We start from the raw sequence: 18,174 nt of genomic DNA, 5'->3' as shown, positions 1-18,174 counted from the left end.
AGCAATCGTTTTCTCATTTAAGTATACTGCCGCCCCCTGGGCACAAAATGGGAACGAATTTAGAGGCATTGCATTGTAAGTGTCGTTGATCCATTTAGGAAACACTGCTGTAGCGTCTCATCTGACTGATACTGATAGGCATCACACCTTTTTTCTTTTTTTTTATACTAATATTTATTTAACTTGAATAATATCGTAAAATGTCCTATAACTTTTAGTAGAAAACCTGGCAGAAATGCTCTGTCTGATCTTAACTGGTGTGCGTTTTCCAAAAGCAACTATGTTCGCAAGTTGTGACCTACAAAGATCAACGGAACTTGAGACAATTACAGTCGGCTAACGGTGGGAGAAACGCACCACTGACTACAACTGTAAACCAGCAGGTTTACGAGAATCCGCAGAGACATTACCCTTAATGCGGAAGTAGGAAGTAAATTAAAAAAAACATTTACACCTTCAAGACGGTCCTCGATCTTTGTGTACTTCGTGTCTGTTCGATCTTGTGTTTAACGCCATAAATGAGTATTGAACTTAAGTGTAGTAGTCGATGTGCGGCGACTGAAGCAGCGCTGAAGTGATCATCACTGTCATGCTGTAACGTTAGGTAGGCTACTGCACTCTCTGGGCAGCAAAAGTTTCACCTGTAATTCCGGAGCTTGTGTCAATAACGTTACTGTAACGGTGATTAATATGTTAACTTACTGTTAGAAACTTTTTAAGAATCTATGCGGTCCATTGGAGCATATGCACCTGCTTCAGAAAAGATTAATGCATTTAACTATTTGACGGACCGAAAGTAATACAAGGCATGGATGTTCTTCTGGCGGCAATAGAGATACTAACGAACCCATCTGGACACCAAGAGCACTGTGAGTAAGCCTGTCCCGATAGTTAAGAAATCACGTCATCATTGTTATGTATATGTAATATGTTTTTGTATCTAATTACATCTAGTGATTAAGGTGAGTGAAGAGAAGCCAGATCCAAGCCCACCTCCTTGTGGTCAACCCAGTGTGTTTGGCATTTGTGTGGAGTTAAAAAAAGATGCTGATGTTAAGGATGAGGAAGCCTCTGGCATGTGTCCAGCCAACCCGGATTCACTCCTCCAGGATTCAAGAACCATGCTCACAGATAGGGAAGAGGCTGGAGTCCCAAAGCAAGGTAAAACGGCCAAACAACAAATCTGTGCTCACATTTTACAGAAGCCACCGCCATGAATAAAATCCCATTTAGGTTGGGCTCTTCCACAACTTGCCACAATAAATCTGTGCAGTGAATTTGCTTTAGACTAGAGGGATGTGGACTGTACTCTTTAAGAGATTATATAGTAGTAATAATTAACAGGATATTACTTCACTTGAAGTTGTAAGCATAAGCTATGCCATGACTGCCTGAAATCCATTTAAGAATGAGCAATTGTCTGTTACAATCACAGACAGCAGGACAATATTTTTTCTTGTTGAAATCAAGGTTTGTGTGTCCAACCAAACTGTATGTTATTTTGGTGGAAACTCATATTTCACATTACTAATACGAGATACGACTAATACTAAAGTAAAATTTAGCCCATTGGGCTGGTAAATCACTCTTCTGCTGATGTTTAACAAAAAATTGTTGTGTGAAAAAATCCTGTTCAGCTGTAGTCATGGTAATAATTTTTGTAATTGTATTTTTAATTCAATTTATTTTATTGTTAATATTAATACATTGTAAAAAAGTTTTTTTTTTGTGGGATAAATATCTTGATCCTGAAGCAAAACCATTTGAGAACCACTAACTTGAAGTGTTATCAATATAGCCTACAGTACCAATTCAACAGTTTCATCACTGATTTATTGTTAGAGGGTTCAAAAGCATTTATTCGAAAAATATATATATTTTTTTTACTTTACTATCACTTTTGGTCAATTTATTGTGTCCTTGCTAAATAAAAGTAATAATTATAATAATAAAAATAAAAATAAAAAAACATTACTGACCCCATACTTTTGAATACTGGTTAATTTCAAAAGACAACGGGCTGCCTTATTTGAAGTGATTTGTTGTCAGCAAATGTAATTCTATTTGAAATGAGTAGTAAGATGTTCTATTGTTCATGTTAAACTCACTGCATGCTACATGCCCATTGTCTTTTTTCTTATTAGAAACTGGTAAAAGAAAAAGGAGTTGCTCAAGAAAGAGCACAAAAACAGGAGTCCGCTCTAACAGAGCAATTCACCATTGCTTTAAATGCGGACGAAACTTCAAAACATCAGTTCACTTTAAAAGACATAAACTAGTTCATTCAGGAGAGAGGCCTCATGGTTGCACTGAATGTGGCAAGAGGTTCATCACATCTTCTGAACTTAAAGTGCATCTGCGTGTTCATTCAGGAGAAAAACCCTACCACTGTTCTGAATGTGGCAAGAGCTTTGCTCAGTCGGGGTCCTTTTCTAATCACCGCAGACTTCATAAAGGTGAAAAACGGTATCACTGCCCTGATTGTAACAAGGGTTTCCAGCAACTTATAGATCTACGAATTCACCAAAGGATTCATACGGGAGAGAAGCCGTACCTGTGCTCACAATGCTGGAAGGCCTTTACTACATCCGGTGCATTACGAGTTCACTTAAGAACTCACACTGGTGAAAAACCTTACGAGTGCAAAGAGTGCGGGAAGACGTTCTGCCAGCTGGGCGGACTTAAAGTTCACAGGCGCGTTCATTCAGGAGAAAGGCCTTACGCGTGCCCCGTGTGCGAGAAGCGCTTCAAGGGACATGCCAATTTGATCGCACACAAGCGCATTCACACAGGAGAAAAGCCTTATTCATGCACTGTGTGCAGAAAAACATTCACTGACAGCAGGAGACTAAAAGAGCACCAGCCCCCTGAGTCAGAAAAGAAACAGTTTAGTTGCGGCATCTGTAGTGAAGCTTTCAGTGTGCTCTGTCAACTTAAAGAGCACCAGCAATGTCACAAAGGAGAGAAGCATTATCACTGTACTGATTGTGGAAAGGCCTTCACTCATATGTATTTACTGAGGAGTCACCAGCGCGCTCACTCGGATGAGAAGCCCTATTCTTGCGCTGAATGTGGAAAGTGCTTCCGCCGTTCATATGAGCTGAAAATGCACGTGAACACTCACAGTGAAGCACGACCTCATCCTTGCTCTGAGTGTGGAAAGAGCTTCCGCAGGGCTGCGGAGCTTAGGATACATCAGAGAGTACATACGGGAGAGAAGCCTTATACCTGCTCCATCTGCGGCACAGGCTTCAAACAGACGTCGCAAGTCAAAGTGCACGAGCGCACTCACACGGGAGAAAGGCCGTTCCTCTGCCCGGAGTGTGGGAAGACCTTTAAAGACAAGAGAAGCCTGCTAACACACCAGAGAGTGAACCATAAATAAAGAAATCCTGAAAAATGAAACATCATTCATGATAATTTTGTAAAATCCTAATAAGCTTTACAGATATTTATTGAAAAAGGGTTTTTCATGCTTCTTTAATTAAGCATGAACAATTATTGCACATGCACCTGTGGAACAGTGCTTAAGACACTAACAGTTTACAGGCGGTGGACAATAAGGACACTGTGACAATATCTTAGGACACTGAAGAGACCTTTCTACTGACTCTGAAAAACACCAGGAGAAAGATGCACCTGTGTGAATGTGCCATAGTCCTGCTGCAGGGAGGCATGAGGACTGCAGATATGGACATGGCAGTGTATGTAATGTCAGACGCCTAAGAAAATGCTACAAGGAAACAGCAAGAATAGCTGATCGTCCTTCCAGTGCAAAACCACGTGTAATGTGTATGTGTAATTTTTATGTTCATACAAATATATACACATTAGGAAATTTGCTGGGGGGAAAAAGCAGTTAAAATTGAGATGGTGGTTCTTTTTTTCGCTGAGTTTATATTATTATATTATTGAGTGTTGAAATCACATCGGTCACAGTGGTGAAGTTTTAACATGCTGATTGCTGTAGGCTATTACTCTGTTGGTTGTAAATTCAAATAACTGATGATTTTATTCTTGCTTGTGTCTTAAACTATCCACTCAAGGACGTTTTGGGGGTTATGTTCTGGAATATGAATATCATATATCTTATTCATTATTCAAGGGTTATTCAGAAAGAACTTGTCTGTCTGACCTTTCTTTCAAGAGAAATTGCTTATGGATTTTCAGGGTTTTCATACAGGTAGGGGACTAGTTTGTATTGTGATAGCAGTGAAGTATTTGCATTTAATATACATGAATGATTTCTATTTATTTGATTATAATACATTTTCTTATCGTATAATTAAATCATACTGAAAAACTATTTTGAGTACAATGTAAAGACCTTTATTTTTTACATGTATTATAGAACAATTATCACAAACCTTTACACAAATAAATTCTCTCTCCTTTATAAAAGTGAAAGACAATTGTTAGATTATTTCTTTATTTCTCAGTTCCGTCAAATACTCTGTCCCTTTAGTCTAGAATGCACGGCCGTGGGAAGAGAGATGACCACTGAGACAATGTTCTATGTTTAAACTCCAGCTCTCTGCATCCCATCTTGTTTTTCAATACAATAGCTCATCCTGTAACCTTGAAATTCCTTCACGTATACAAGCTGAGAGCCTATTTCTTCTTACAACACTTTCTTACCAAAGAGGCCTACAAGGAAGTGCATCTCATTGAAGGCTGGGTATACTAATACATACCACATGACAATCTTAGGCCTCAAATATTAAGGGAAAAACAAAAATATGACAGAGCAGCATTATTTATAACACTAATAACAGTATTCGTCTCATACCAGTCAAAAGTTTTTGTCTTTGGAGTCAGGATTCTTTGATGAATAGAAAGTTCAAAAGAACAGCATTTATCTGAAATAGAAAGCTCTTGTAACATTAAACACTACCGTTCAAAAGTTTGGAGTCAGTAGGATTTTTTTTTTTTTTTTTTTACAAAAATGTTTATGAGTAATGATGCTGAAAATTCAGCTTTGATCACAGGAATAAATTACATTTTAAAATATATTAAAATAGAAAACAGTTATTTTAAATTGACATAATATTCAACAATATTACTGTTGTTTGTTGTTGTTGTTGTATTTTAATCAAATAAATGCAGCCTAGACTTCTTTTAAAAACATAAAAAATATTACTGATCCAAAACTTTTGAACGGCAGTGTAAAAATATTATTAAGAAAATTAGCAGGAAATACAGCAGATCCTTTGACTTTATGGATACATGTTCAATAAATCCATGTAAGAAAATAACAACAGAACACACTTCTTTGCCAATTGATGGTCAATTGGCATCAGAAGGTATTCTTCATTCATGACATTTCAATGGGTGCTTCCCATAAATAACCACATAAAACTGAGCAGCAGCAGCTTTGCACAAGGTACTCTTTAAAATAACAGGTTTCAAAAGGGGGTTTTCGCAGTGACACCACAGAAGAACCATTTTGGCTTCCCCAAAGAACCTTTCAGTGAACAGTTCTTAAAATATGTTTTTTTTTCTTAGTTTAATAATCTAAAGGACTTTTTTTAATGGACTCTTTTGTGCAATGGAATTATAGATTCCTACATTAAACCTTTATTTTTAAGAGTATGATAAAACAGCACTGAAAATAATGAGCCTGTCTATGCCACTATACTTGTAGATGAGCTGTTTTACATTTCAAGATCAACCAAAAGAGGGCAGTATGTAAATTTGAATGCATTTGCCATCACTCATTTAAAGGGTTTAGGATTGTCACATAATACCTCATCAGGGTCAAATCTACCTTGTAGAGCAGTGTTACACATAAGTGCATATCAATAACCCTTTTTCCTTGTAGTGAGATCATTTTTATAGTTGTTTCTTACATGTTGTAGTGTAGACTACAGTATTTGATAGTCTACACGTTTATTATTATTTTTAGACAATCAAATAAAGTTTTTATTTATAGATGTTGATAAAGAAAAACTGATTCACACAGAGTCTTTGTCTGAAAACTCAAAACCTTTCATGGGTCTGCACCACCAGACCTTAAATGAAAAAAAAATGCTCACACATCAAACAAACCTGCATCCATTAAAAACATATTTAATAGAATTTCATCATTAAGAATCTGACTGACAGCCTGGCCTGTGCATATATTATCCACACATTTTTACTGTAGACATCCACTATTACAACATGGGGGCGTTAATCATGAACTGAAAATGGGAAAAGATGGCATGGATGTCAAAAAGGAGACAATAAATCTAGAAAGGATTTAGATAAGAGAAAACGTTACTATAGGCAGTGTGTCACAGTAGGCCACTTCACTCACACTGTGCTGACTGTGACTGTCACGGATTGCAGACAGTGCGTTCTGTTTAGTGTGTAAATATCTTTACATAAAGTCAGAAGATAAGAACAAGAACACATATTAAATGTGTATTCATACCTGAAAAGTTTTTTTTTTTTTTTCAGGTTTGAGAGTGGTGGATTTATTGCCACTAAATCTCCCCACTTCGCAATTAATGTCCTGGTTTTTTTTTTTTAATGCTGTACATGTAATTGTTGAAAACATACATTTACACTCTTTAAATCCCTCAATGTTTCAAATTGAGACTTAATTGAGAGTAGTTTTGATTTCACCCCTGCTAAAGCATTTAAATTGGAGAGTCCATTACCTATCATGCAAGTAAATGAGAGTCTGACAGTGACAATTAGTGTTTGTGCTTGTGCACTTTACAGTTTATGCATTAATGTTCATCATTTATCTAAATGCAACTCAACACATTAGCCAATTTAACATGAATCAGTGGTTTATGAAACATCAGTAACATCAGGAATCCGCTGTATAGGAAAAATATCACATTAGTGAAAGAGGACCTTCCTTTCCCAAGTAGAATAAACTGAAAATGCATTTTATTACTGTGTCCTGCATGGATGTCCATCATGCTCTACTTTGAAAGCTTTCTGTATAATTTATTTTGATACTATTTCAATATTTTATGTCCCTTTTGCACCACAAATCTTGTTTCAAATCACAAGAACAGCAATGAAACTCTTTAAAAAACAATGTTCACACAAAATAATTGCTAATTGCTCACCTGTGTTCCTCTGGTTTAAAAGGTTCCTCTGAGCTTCTTCAATCAATCAAATATGTCTATCATCTACTATACCTGATATAATTTACCTTTTAATATTTTTGGTTCATAGCTGTCAATATGGCTACAGGCAATTTACTTAGACAAAGAGCCTCATCAACAATTACATCCTCTTACCAGCAAGATGTTATACAATTGATTATACTACTCTATTTGTTTATAGAAATAAAAGAGCATAGAAATAAAAATGTAGGCTGTCTTATATGTTCTGCTTAGAATATAGCACAGGTACATTTAATGGAGAAATCCCATTATACTTATATCCTCAAGGAATACAGAAGTCTTGCAGATAAAACCCTTTCCAAAAGTGTTTGTAATTGATTCTTAATCTCACAGGATTTTAGTTCTAAGAGAAGTAAAAAGAGAACTATTCTAATTAAATATGTTCCCTTAATTATATCAATAATTATATCATGAATATTAAACTGAAACAATATATGTGCCTGTACCAGACACTCTGTGGGCATAACTAAATTGCAATTGCTTTAATTGTTCTACTAAAGAGCTTTACAAAGGAAGATAATGATCAGTTATTTCAATTTTTAATGACATCGTAATGAATACTGGGTAGCCTTAGTTAAAAAGGTGGCTTAATTAGACAGCTACAATAAACTAAAAAGACAAAAGTTAATTGGGCCATCTAGGGCTGGGTCATAACACAAACTAATGTAAGCTTTTAGCTCAAACACAACACAGTTCTTTATTGGGAAAAAATCATATATATAGTGTCTTCATTGATGAGCCATGGGCCAAACATGACAAATAATTTTCCATTCAGCGAAGTAGGCCTATAGTAACCCATACTCGGAATTTGTCCTCTGCATTTTACCCATCCAATTTAGTGCACAGGCATTAGGAGCAGTGACTAGTGAACACACACACACACACACACACACACACACACACACACACACACACACACACACACACACACACACACAGGCCCAAGGATCGATTGGGGGTTAGGTGCCTTGCTCAAGGGCACCTCAGTCGTTTCCTGCATGATTCTTGATACTCTCAAAATTAGGACCACACATAAACACATTCCTCAGACATCGATAAAGAGAATTTAAAAGGTAAAAGAGGTTAAAAACATTCAGAGCTACTGCGACAGGCTGCCACATGCACGGCGCCATCTTGGATTGTTTCGGAAGTATAGTAACCTATACGTGGAATTTGTCCTCTGCATTTAACTCATCCAAGTTAGTGCACAGGCATTAGGAGCAGTGAGTAGTGCACACACACACACACACACACACACACACAGAGAAGGAGCAGTGGGCAGTGATTGGGGGTTAGGTGCCTTGGTCAAGGGCACCTCAGTCGTTTCCTGCCGGTACTGAGAATTGACCCTTCGCTAAGCCACGGCCAAAAACCGCCACAGGCCAATCGTGGCTTAGCAACCGCAAGGCGCGGGAGGTCTGGCAAGCTTTCGAGCGAGGGAAACATCGTATTAACAAAAACACCTACGTAGCCTGGCGCGCTAAAAATATAAGCGGGAGAATGTTATCATTGCCAAGCGGTCAGGCTAATGTCTTGTGTTTATTCCACAAGATTTATGGATAAGCTGTTTGCTTTATAATTATTAGATTATTTTCAACTTACCCTGCTGTGCATGAACATGGCTGTTCCTCAATTTGTGTGTTTCCCATTTGAATAGTCAGCGTATTCTCTTGGTCGGCGTTACGTCACAAATCATGTGACCTGTATTTTAACAAGCCACCGAAGGCAAAGCCCGAGGCAAATCAAAAAGGTATCTATTCACAGAAGTTTTGCTGTAGATTATGTCAGTTATGGATACTAACGGACTACTTTGTATTAATGATGAATGATATCTGTGCATGCGAATGTATTTCGGTGGTGAGAAGTGAATGTAATAAAACACTCATGTAAAGCGCTTTGTGACTAGGTACAGGTCTGTGAAAGGTGCTATATGAATACAGATCTTCTTCTTCTATTACAGAATGTCTTATCAGTATATAGACAGTCTCCTAGCGCCTGCATTGACCAGGTACCACAGAAAGCTGTCGCTTGTAGGTTTACAATCTTGTCCCTATCGGCATCCAGCAGAGTCCTGGGAGAACAACCCAAAGGCATGGTCCAGGCTCGAGTATCCAGACATATACAATTACCTCATCAAGTCCCCTGGTATGAACACCATGTGTACATACCATGTGTCCTACACTTGCAGTCATGTTTAAATACCCATCAAGCATCTATTACATTAACTATGTTCATTCAAAAGCATTGTGTTACACAGTGGCTGTAATGAGCTCAGTCTGTCAGTGGCACAGCTTGTACAGTGTCAGTGAGGGACACAGTTTTTTCAAAAGCCAAAAAAGGCTAACTGCAGAAATGTATCTTATTCCCCACACAACTAGTGCATTTCATTGTTGCTTATCAGTGTAGAGCTGCCGACCATTATGCATAGCAATGTCATAACATAGCAACAGAAAATTGAGTGGCCATCTCTGCAATGGTATTATTTTGTTATTCTTTGATTTGCCCTTCAATTTGTCCATTAATTTGAGATTACATTTATATTGTGCTGTGTGAACTACCACCTCTTCCAATCGCCTGGAGCCATTTCTCTCTCCTTTCTGGCTCAGTTGCCTCGCTAGGAATCAAATAAAAGGAGAGGTCACTCCTTTTTACGCTGTTGTTGGTGCAACCAACAACACGACAGTTTTTCGGCATGATTTGCAACCAAAGGAAAAGAGCTCGGCGCTCGTTTGTCTTCCGCTTCGTGTTGCTTAATTGCGGGCGCTTGTTTGTTTTACCCTTCGCCGCATTGCTATGCGCGTGTAGTGCATTATGGGAGTACAAGTCCCGGATGTCCGACCTCGAGAATGAGGTGGCTGCTGCTTGCTCTGGGACCTACAGGCTTTAGCTTCAATTTTGATTAAATTACTCTCTAATCTGTTGCATATTATGTTGTGGATATATCCCTCGAATGCATACTGCAGTCCCTTTTGTCTTGCTCTCTCAGATATTTCACCTGTTCGCCAAAAATGACTAATTATCTCCATGGGAATGTCTGACACCGGTGCATACATACAGTAATAGACGTGCTAGGCGTGAAAGCTTGTCATGCATAGCAACAGTAACTAAGGAGGGCGGGGATTTAGCGAAGGGTCAATTGAACCTGTGACCTTTGGGTCCAAGTCCAACTCTCTAATCATTAGGCCACAACTGCCTCAACAGTTTTTTTTTATTTATTCAAAAATAAATAAACAATGTTTTAATAACCTCATTACATGACTAAACAAAACTAGGCAAAATGTGTTATCAATCAGTGAAATTAAACAACCTGCTATAGTGTAGATACTAGTTGGAATATTTGCAGTCCACAGCAGCAATTATAAGACAAATATTCAAGGATATAAAATCATCAGACAAGCAGCAGTTGCAATCTTCACCATACTGCATGGTGTCATTTCACTGTCATTTTACTGCATCAGTCACATTTGTAATGTTAAGGCATGTCACTCAACCAGAGAAGGCGTGAAAAAAAAACTACATACTGTATGTGTTACCAATGTTATCTTATCATCAGTATTTTATCATCAAGTAGAATATAATACAGTTGTGTTTTGGATTAAAGTAAATTGAAATGAATAATAAAAAATAAAAAAATCTATCTTAACTCTCATTAAGTAACAATGTTAGTCTGGAAAAGCCGCATTAACGGCAACATATTAATTAAATGCAGCCTAGGTTGGATTAGGAATGCTTCACTGAACTCATCATTATGCTAATCAGCACGAGACGTTTTATTTATAGGTGTCTGATTCCATCAATCCACAGTCAGAAAGTACATAAGGCTGTAAACAATTTTTTTAAACAACTGATTAATGCTAAATAATCATGTGAACCGCATGAATGGTATTCTCAGAAATCCAATAATGTTCTGCTGTGCTTACACATCTCCTTATGTAATATGGTGCTGAAAACTATCATCCACATTTCTCCATGAAGGAGAGGAGGAGCAATCACACCTGACAGACACTAAATTGCTTGACTGAATTAAATCTAAGTTGGAGTGGAGGATGATGTGCTTAGAAGAGATAAAACTTAAAAGATTCTGTCCAACACATGAGTTATGCAAAAACTGTTACAGTTATGGGCAGGGTTAGGATGTGTTTTGGACTATACTTCCTACTATATACGTGTGTGTGTGTGTGTGTGTGTGTGTGTGTAAATTTTTTCATATACACTCACATTTTCGTGTATGTATATATACACGTATATACTTGCTGGCTGACAAACTGACAGGGGAACAGTTTTTTTTTTTTTCGTGTTTCTGAGACAAAAGATTTTGCAATTAAATGCTACAAATACCAAGAGTGTCTACACAAATGCTTACTCATTTTCAATTAACTTGCTAACACCATCTATGAATATGTAAATAAGACTGATTGATTAATCCCTGAGCTCAACTGCACTAATTAGCCTATAGTCCCTGAATCCAACTGTAGAGTATTTAACTGAATGAAAGACAGTCCAGATGTGGAGAGGAGAAACTAAACAGTACAGTAATTATTTTTTTTTATTTCTCATTAAAGCATCGCGGGTTAATTAGCCCTGCAGCCCTGCCAGACGCCTCACATGAGGCTGTTGACAGAGAGAGTTGTTCAAGATGCTCACAAAGCAACAAGGTCCGATGAAGTTAATCAAGGGACGACTTTCATTTACACTTTCTAATGATCAAGTATGGTTATGAGCATAAACGCTGTTTCATGCAAGTTTAATTTGTCCTCTTGCAGCAATTTAGATTATTTATTTCATGCAACTCAATGAATATTAAGTATTTTAATGTTTATTTATTTTTAGAGGCAAAATACTGCCAAAAACAAGTTTAAAATGTGTTAAGATGTCATTTAGCACCCAAGTTGTATATTGCTATTGTAACATCTTGGCCATCTATATGCAGTATTTTTGTTATCTGTCATTTATGTGTTATCTGTGTTCTTTGTGTGTTTGGGTGATTGGGTGACACTTATTGACTTTGAGAGTGAGTGCATCCCACCCTGCCTCCCACTCACACCTCCTCTGCCTGTGTTGTCTAATGAGAGTTCCCTGCCTGTTCCTCGTTGGCCAAAAGGTTAATTTATTAATTTTAAAAGCCAGCAGCCAAGAAACCAGGTTGCAGGAAGAGGTGTTAGTGAGGCCAGCAGGGGGTGCTCACCCTGTGGTCTGTGTGGGTCCTAACACCCCAGTATAGTGATGGGGACACTATGCTGTCAAAAGAGCACTGTCCTTCGGATGAGACGTAAAACCGAGGTCTCTGTGGTCATTAAAAATCCAATGGCACTTCTCGTAAAAGAGTAGGGGTGTAACCCCGGTGCCCTGGCAACATTCCACCCATTGGCCCTTGCTAATCGTGGCCTCCTAATAATCCCCATCCACTGAATTGGCTCTATCACTCTGTCTCCTCTCCACCTATAGCTGGTGTGTGGTGAGCGCATTGGCGCTGTTGTACTATTGGTGCGTTCAAGTCATCTCGTATAGATCGTATTAACGAGTTGAACGCACTTGAACGCCACCACAATGTCGTAAATACCAGTGGGGAGCTCGGGATTTTCTCTAAGCTCCGATCTTTCCGAGTTGGGGGCGTGTCAGTGATTAACATGGCGGAATACACAATACGTAAAGGTATTTAGCTGTGATATTGTCAGGCTTTTCTATTAACAGCTCAGTTAGCTAATCGCCAACACAGAATATGATAGTATTATAATACAACAATGCAACATGTAACGATGTGTTGACAGTGGCTTCATAAATGAATTAAAAACATAAAAATACAAAGTACACCTGATGCACATTTCTTTGTTCTTCATTTTCTAGAACTAGAGTTTAAGAACCTTACTGTATTTTTGTGTAATTAATTAAGAGAAAGTACTCCGCCATTTTGCTCCGACGAAAGTGACTTGAACGCACATGCCGTTATAAACACGGCTTCCCACCTCGTACGTACGAACTTCCCAGGAGGACTTGAACGCACCATCAGGCTGCCGTCACATCATCCAAGTGGATGCTGCACACTGGTGGTGGTTGAGGAGAGATTCCCTGATATGATTGTAAAGCGCTTTGGGTGTACAGTAGTACATATGAAAGCGCTATATAAATGCCTCATTCATTCATTCATTCATTCATTCATTCATAGATGTTATGCCTGTCTTGTGTGTTCCTGTAAAGCCTGTCTGTTCTCCCTTGCCTGCTCTGCCCAGTCCTCCAGCCCAGCCTGCACTGCCTCCTCTCAGCCCTTCAATCCTCATCGTGATGGCTCTGCCTTTCACTGTAGATTTGTCTTGGGCTTTGAGTTCGCCTGTCCAGCCAGGGGTGTCAACTCCGGTGCTCCACCTCGGCTCCACCCTTCCGCCTCTACCTCCACCCTAGCCCATCCTGGTTTCCTGCTCTACACCCTCCACTCAAGCCCCCTCCCCCTCCCGCTCTCCTCTGCTGGATGTTGTTTGTGTATAGGTGCGAGGATGTGCCTCCTTGATGAGGGGGGAGATGTTACGTATTATCTGTGTTCTTTGTGTGTTGGGTGATTTTTCACATGTTTAGTTCAGTTTCCTGTTAGTTACCTTAATTATTAACATTGATTGATTAAGTAAAGCTGTGTCTCATTTCTTTGATTTGTTCACAGTGTATTTAAAGGCCCACTGAAGTGCCTTGAAACGCATAGCGACGTAATTTCCACTGAAACAGGAAGCTAAGGTGGGACATATTGAATGGCTCCTCCGCCTTTTCAAATAGCCAATAGCGTTTAGTTTACCTCACAGACGGTGAGTAGTACTTGACAGCACCATGGAAACGAATCCGAGCGCTGATATGTTGGATTAAATAGTAATGTTAGAGGTGTGAATATATTCTAGCCATTTCATTCTGAAAACGGTATAAAACTCAAGCGTTTGAGCAACCGAACACACATCTCCAACCCATATTGCCTCCGGGACGTGACAACGGTAGTGATGTCCTGTTCGTGAAAGAATCGTTCTTTTGAACTGGTTCTTTTTTTGTGAACCGGTCGAACCAGTTCACCAAATCGAACTGAATTGTTCAAAACAGAGTCAGCGCTGATCCAGTTTTCTAAAGTTACTCGCTTTCGGACGTGCCTGACAGTCACTCCCGACTCGAAATAAACAATATCCCGGAGTATATGTTACTCCAGTAACTGTCAGTTAACTGATGGAACTGATGAGCACGAGTAGCTGACACTGAGCATGCGTTTCCTACCGAACGTACAGTCAGGTACAGCCACGGTCGCTTTGGTCAGGTGGTATTTATAGCATGGGGGCAGAGCTTCAGATTCTAGAGAGCATTTGATTGGACAGAAGATGTGACGAGAAGCTGAAGTCCGTGGTGACATCAAAAAAATCCGTGATCCATTTTAGCGGAAGTGAGAGACTGTAAGTTTTAAATGCTTATATCTCCTAAATGCGAATTTTGTCATTGGTTTGGAACACACCAGCTTATTTATAACATTAAGGCTAACATATTCATCCTAAGAGCTAAAAAACAAAAATTTTGAGCCCTGAGTTTGGTTCAGTTGTCTGATATATTTGCTTTTATGTGGTTGTTCTGTTCCATATCCATAAAATAAATTTTAAAAACTGCTTCATTTAGATCCAGTTTCAACTTCATTTGCAACCGCCTGTGAGGCATATTTGACTAAGATCTTTATGGAGAAATCATCTCCGAGATAGGTAAAGAGATAAAATGAGTGAAAGTGTCTATTTAACTCTTTCCACATTGACAGAAATTTGTGAGAGAACACTTACCCTCCATTGACATTAATTTCTGGCTTTCCATTTTTTCACTGTTATACACAGGGGGCGCTATTACACATTTTCTGAAAGAGTACTGAATCTCCAGATCAAAACACTTTTTTGATTTATAGACACAACATTGTCTATTTCAAGCTGGTTGCATAAACTGGTGCATTTAAATCTCAGGACAAACCCAATTAGCAAACTAAATGTGATAGACAGTGCAGCGCAATTCAAGTATTTCACACAATTCTGTTTATCATTTGCTACTTTCAGAATGTCTCTCTAAAACTTGTCGTAAAAAAAAGCAAAAGATAAGGGTAGGTTTTCACACCAGCCCTAAAACTGACTCAATTAAGAAATGTTTTTGTTTCTCATGATCTTTTACATTTATTTTGTCTCACTGCAATCCCCAAACATCTGGTTAGACTTTCAGTATGTTTGTTATGATGGTTAACTCTATAACATTTGAACATTATTAATATTTGTCCTTGAAGTCATGAAGTGTCAACTCAGTCTGCTTTTGTTGTCTCTGATTACCAGTGACCCCTGATGCTTAGGGCAATAATTGCAGGGATGGGCAGAAGAAAGGATAAAGAGATACTCATCACCAGAGGTCAATTTTCACTCTAATAAAGCTGCATGACTCAGAGGAAATGATTGCAGCACAATGGACTGAGATGAAGTGTATAGAGACCATGGGTGTGAAAAAGACTGTATGATAGGTTAGCAGTGGCACACTCCAACATAATCTAATCTCAGTCAAGGTGTTTCATTTATTCAATATTTTGAATACGAATGAGAGAGCAAGATACAGAGCAAGATACAGAACAGCGGGGAGTTTGGGGAGGAGTTATAGGCCACAATATCAGTATTTTTAATAGATATACAGTGAGGAAAATAAGTATTTGAACACCCTGCTATTTTGCAAGTTCTCCCACTTAGAAATCATGGAGGGGTCTGAAATTGTCATCGTAGGTGCATGTCCACTGTGAGAGACATAATCCAAAAAAAAAAATTCCAGAAATCACAATGTATGATTTTTTAACTATTTATTTGTATGATACAGCTGCAAATAAGTATTTGAACACCTGAGAAAATCAATGTTAATATTTGGTACAGTTGCCTTTGTTTGCAATTACAGAGGTCAAACGTTTCCTGTAGTTTTTCACCAGGTTTGCACACACTGCAGGAGGGATTTTGGCCCACTCCTCCACACAGATCTTCTCTAGATCAGTCAGGTTTCTGGGCTGTCGCTGAGAAACACGGAGTTTGAGCTCCCTCCAAAGATTCTCTATTGGGTTTAGGTCTGGAGACTGGCTAGGCCACGCCAGAACCTTGATATGCTTCTTACAGAGCCACTCCTTGGTTATCCTGGCTGTGTGCTTCGGGTCATTGTCATGTTGGAAGACCCAGCCTCGACCCATCTTCAATGCTCTAACTGAGGGAAGGAGGTTGTTCCCCAAAATCTCGCAATACATGGCCCCGGTCATCCTCTCTTTTGACAAACACAGAGTGAACATTGAGTGAACGAGTTCGAGCAGCTGCTGGAGTTTCCAAAAAACTGATTCTCTATTACAACGCCGCTGAAAAAGACAAAACTCGACGGAAGATTGCTGTGTTCCTAAGTAACTGCTGGCTGCACTGTGAAAGAGAGTCTGGATTATCGCTGTTGCTTTTCCTGAAAGACACGTTATCAGAGGTGCCTGGGCTGAGCACGAGCCGAATGTTACAGCGCTGCGAGTGAGTTACCCTTTTTCATTGTGAACTGTGAGATCAAGATACTGTGCGTCTGACTCCAGGTAGGACTGGAACAGTACACCACTCTTCCTCTTACAAACTATTCATTCACTCGCCGCCACCCACGGAAAAGACGCTACAAACTGTGATCATCTACGCACATACATACACATACACACACACACACACTTAACCACTCACTAACGAACGCTAACATTTCTGAGGTGGTTTGTTTACATAAACACACAGAAAAGTTTACTCGCATTGAGTTATTGCTTTTACGTGATATGAGTTAAACCAAAGACCTTTATTGTTTTATTTTATTTTGTGGGCCTCAATACATGAAATGTTTAAAACTGATGAAATTGATATTACATTTATCACAGTGTTGATAAAATATTATGATTCATGATGATTTTGTGAAAAATATGTTCTAATTTCTTTTGACATTGTTTTTGTTGAAGAAAAAAGAAAAAACTAAAAGAGTTAAGACAGACCGAAGACTAAAAAAAAATAAAAAAAATGTATGTTGAATTGGTTGGGTAATTGTGTACCGTTCTGTAACGGATGATAGGTTAATTCCATTGCACCGTCACAGAAATTTTTTTGTGCAATGGAATTAACCTATCATCCGTTACAGAACGGTTAGCGTTCGTTAGTGAGTGGGTAAGTGTGTGTGTGTGTATGTATGTATGTGCATAGATGATCACAGTTTGTAGCGTCTTTTCCGTGGGTGGGGGCGAGTGAATGAATAGTTTGTAAGAGGAAGAGTGGTGTAATGTTCCAGTCCTACCTGGAGTCAGACGCACAGTATCTTGATCTCACAGTCCACAATGAAAAAGGGTAACTCACTCGCAGCGCTGTAACGTTCGGCTCGTGCTCAGCCCAGGCACCTCTGATAACGTGTCTTTCAGGAAAAGCAACAGCGATAATCCAGACTCTCTTTCACAGTGCAGCCAGCAGTTACTTAGGAACACAGCAATCTTCCGTCGAGTTTTGTCTTTTTCAGCGGCGTTGTAATAGAGAATCAAAACAATGTCTATTTAGCTCACGCACAGCCCAAACGCAGCCGGTGAACGAGCGTCTTTTAGGAATAGCAACAGCAAAAATCCCAACACTCTCCCGCAACGCAGCCAGCAAAGTGGTTAGACATCAGGTACCTCAGGCGTTTTTTGGAAACTCCAGCCGCTGCTCGAACTCGTTCACTCTGTGTTTGTCAAACTTCCCCGCCTTAAGTCCCGCACACCTGTTGCTTAAATAATTCGCTACGTACTTCCATCTCACCGCACCGCATTGCATTTTGGTCAGTGTAGTTCCTTATTTTTGCCACACTCTCCCCCCCTTGAACAAAACATCTCATAGTTCTCTATGAAGATGTACGAATATTAAAATCCTAAGAACTGCTGAGTACACTGTTCCTATAAAGTGAGAATTTCAAGGCCCTATTCCGTAATCCTATATCCTATCAAACACACCCCTTAATACTTTCTAAACAGGGAACCGAGGTCTATTGTTTTATTCTTACCTTATAATTA

General features: G+C 39.0%; 1 protein-coding gene across 1 annotated transcript; it reads left to right on the top strand.

Moving 5' to 3' along the window:
* Nucleotides 1-42: 42 nt before the first annotated feature.
* LOC311288599 (uncharacterized protein) lies at nt 43-3,880 on the top strand. The gene is made up of 3 exons (XM_084406097.1): nt 43-869; nt 955-1,161; nt 2,145-3,880. The coding sequence occupies exons 1-3, from the start codon at nt 809-811 to the stop codon at nt 3,383-3,385; spliced, it is 1,509 nt and encodes a 502-aa protein (XP_084262223.1). The 5' UTR covers nt 43-808; the 3' UTR covers nt 3,386-3,880.
* Nucleotides 3,881-18,174: the final 14,294 nt, after the last annotated feature.

Source organism: Rutilus rutilus (assembly GCF_951802725.1).
Source record: "Rutilus rutilus genome assembly, chromosome: 3".
NCBI lineage: Eukaryota > Metazoa > Chordata > Actinopteri > Cypriniformes > Leuciscidae > Rutilus > Rutilus rutilus.
The sequence above is the reverse complement of the archived record's forward strand: the minus strand, read 5'-3'. Positions and strand labels throughout refer to the sequence as shown.